Source organism: Rattus norvegicus, chromosome 4 (assembly GCF_021556685.1).
Source record: "Rattus norvegicus strain SHRSP/BbbUtx chromosome 4, alternate assembly SHRSP_T2T, whole genome shotgun sequence".
Taxonomy (NCBI): Eukaryota; Metazoa; Chordata; class Mammalia; order Rodentia; family Muridae; genus Rattus; species Rattus norvegicus.
In genome coordinates this window covers 71831370-71833488 of record NC_141537.1, presented here as the reverse complement: position 1 = coordinate 71833488, position 2119 = coordinate 71831370, and the positions used below count along the sequence as shown (strand labels likewise).

At 40.9% G+C, this 2119-nt stretch overlaps 1 protein-coding gene across 1 annotated transcript; it reads right to left on the bottom strand.

Annotated features, from left to right (window-relative positions):
• Window positions 1-790: 790 nt before the first annotated feature.
• Window positions 791-1750, bottom strand: Tas2r144 (taste receptor, type 2, member 144). The gene has a single exon (NM_001025150.1). It carries the CDS (start codon window positions 1748-1750, stop codon window positions 791-793), a length of 960 nt encoding a protein of 319 aa, NP_001020321.1.
• Between the last annotated feature and the right edge of the window lie 369 nt (window positions 1751-2119).

The window sequence follows — 2119 nt, the reverse complement described above, 5'->3', positions numbered from 1 at the left end:
TTCATCCCCCCCCCTGTTTGGAAAAAATAACTAATACAATTAACTATATGTTTCCATCTTCTATTTCAACATTTAGTCCAGAGAAACTCCTTGTGTTACTAGTCTTTACAGACTCTCTTTACATGCTATCTCATCTTCTCTTCTTCCTCTCCGGAGACTTCTGGGAGCTCGATGCTACTCTGTCACTTCTTTAGCAGGAAACATGGCCTCCAATCACTCAACTCCAAAGCCTCTTTCTTCATGTTTTACTTTTAAAGGAAGTCCTAATATCTTATATCCTAACAACTGTAGCTAGCTGTTTGTTTCCTAAATCCCTTTCTCTGTAGGAATTCTGGTTTCACTGTGAATGCTGTGCCTGATAGCTGTCCTCTTTGCACTCTTTGAGGATATCAGAATGTCAAAAAGTAGATCAGATGACTTTCTCTCTTGTCCAAGGTATCTTCAAGAACTAAAGGATGTTCAGCAGATAACATCATAACTTCTAGCTTAACTGAGATCTTCTCCTAAGCCTCAGCGGGTCATGGAGAGAAGAGAAAAGGATGGGGCCAGATATAAAAAAAATCTGTATAAAGGTACTTTTTTTGAGTCGATCTTCAAATTCCTTTCTTACTTCTGCTTAGATTTTCAAATTAATTCAACTTCCCATTCATGTAAGAATCCAGTTATGGGAGGATTAGTTAGTGTTAGAGCAGGTTTTGTGTGTGGGAAAAGTGAGTGAAGAGCTCTGTGAGGAAAAGGCAAAACTGGTTGGGCTAGGTCTTGTAATACTTCCAGGTTCCAGTCACTAGTTCTATCTTTTAAGGTAAAGTCGAACGTGGTGCTGAAACCGCCTCCAGGCTCTTCTCAGCCCTGGGTTTCTCAAGATCAGATGCACTGACTGTCCAGCTGGATAGGCGGTCAGGATAAAGCTGCACACACTATTCCAGGTACTATAGGCACCAAAGATATTTGACATGGAAATAAATAGAGCCAGTGCATTGATAATGTAGAGAATGAGAGAGTAGCTGGTCGATTTGATGGCACCCAAGTGAGCCTCCATGCTGGAGTCCCTAGAGCCTGTGGTGCTGCTTTCCATGTTCAGGGTGTGCCTCTTGAGTGAGGTGATGAGCAGAATGGCTGCCATGATGAACATGAACAAAGGAATGAAGATCCCCATATAATATAAGAAAGCCAGGTTGAGTACATTGGTCTTAAAGAAGTACTTCATCTTTGTGGAGTTGGAGAAAGGGATGGGAACTGAAGTATTCATATACACATTGAAGATGTCTTTAGAGAAGAAGGAGCTTAAGCTGATGGAAACCAACACTGACAGACTCATGAGCCGAGGCATCAACACTACGATTTTCTGCTTCATCATAAGAAACAGAGGGTGAGCAAAGTTCACAATTTTAAGACAATAGAAGACATTGAGCCACGCGGCAAACCAGAGGTTACAGTAGTTCAGAAACACAGAGATGGTTTTGAATAGTTTATACATGGCATTATGGTTATAAATCATGGGGAAAAATAGTTGATAGGTAATCTCTACCATTATCCAGATCTGTAGCAAGAGCCTGGAAAAACTCAACATCAACATAAGGTGCTCACCAGTGGGGAGTCTTTTGCTCCTGACCAATTCAGTCCCATATATGACTGTGATGAAGCCATTGCCAATGATGCCGACGATACAATCTATGGTCGAGACCACGAAAGGGATTATCACTTCATACCTGTGAGTATAGTAGTCGGAATCTGTGGTTATTATTGCCATGCTGTCTGTCTCTGACTTAGGTTCCTCACTGAGAAGTGGTGTCTACCCTTGAATACTCCCACAGTCAGCGTTACTGCAACACTTCCTTTCTTGGTTGAGAGTTATTTCCTATTTTTCTTTATTGGTTTGCCACATGACTACGAGTAAGAGGCTTGAAATGCAAATTATGAAAGGATTTGGTTATTGGCTCTGACTCCATTTTTCATAAACACCCATTTGTTTGGGAGCCTTCAGAAATGTATTGGACAGAATTTTCAAGAATGTCCAGCACAGTATCTTTGCATCTCATTATTTTAGTCCATATGAGAAGAATCCCAAGTTAGGACTCTCAGTGTCCCATGATTGTTATTTTAAATGTACCTCACAAGA

Coding starts and splice junctions, on each gene's coding strand:
- Tas2r144 (NM_001025150.1), bottom strand. CDS start 1,750: ATGGCAATAATAACCACAGATTCCGACTACTATACTCACAGGTATGAA.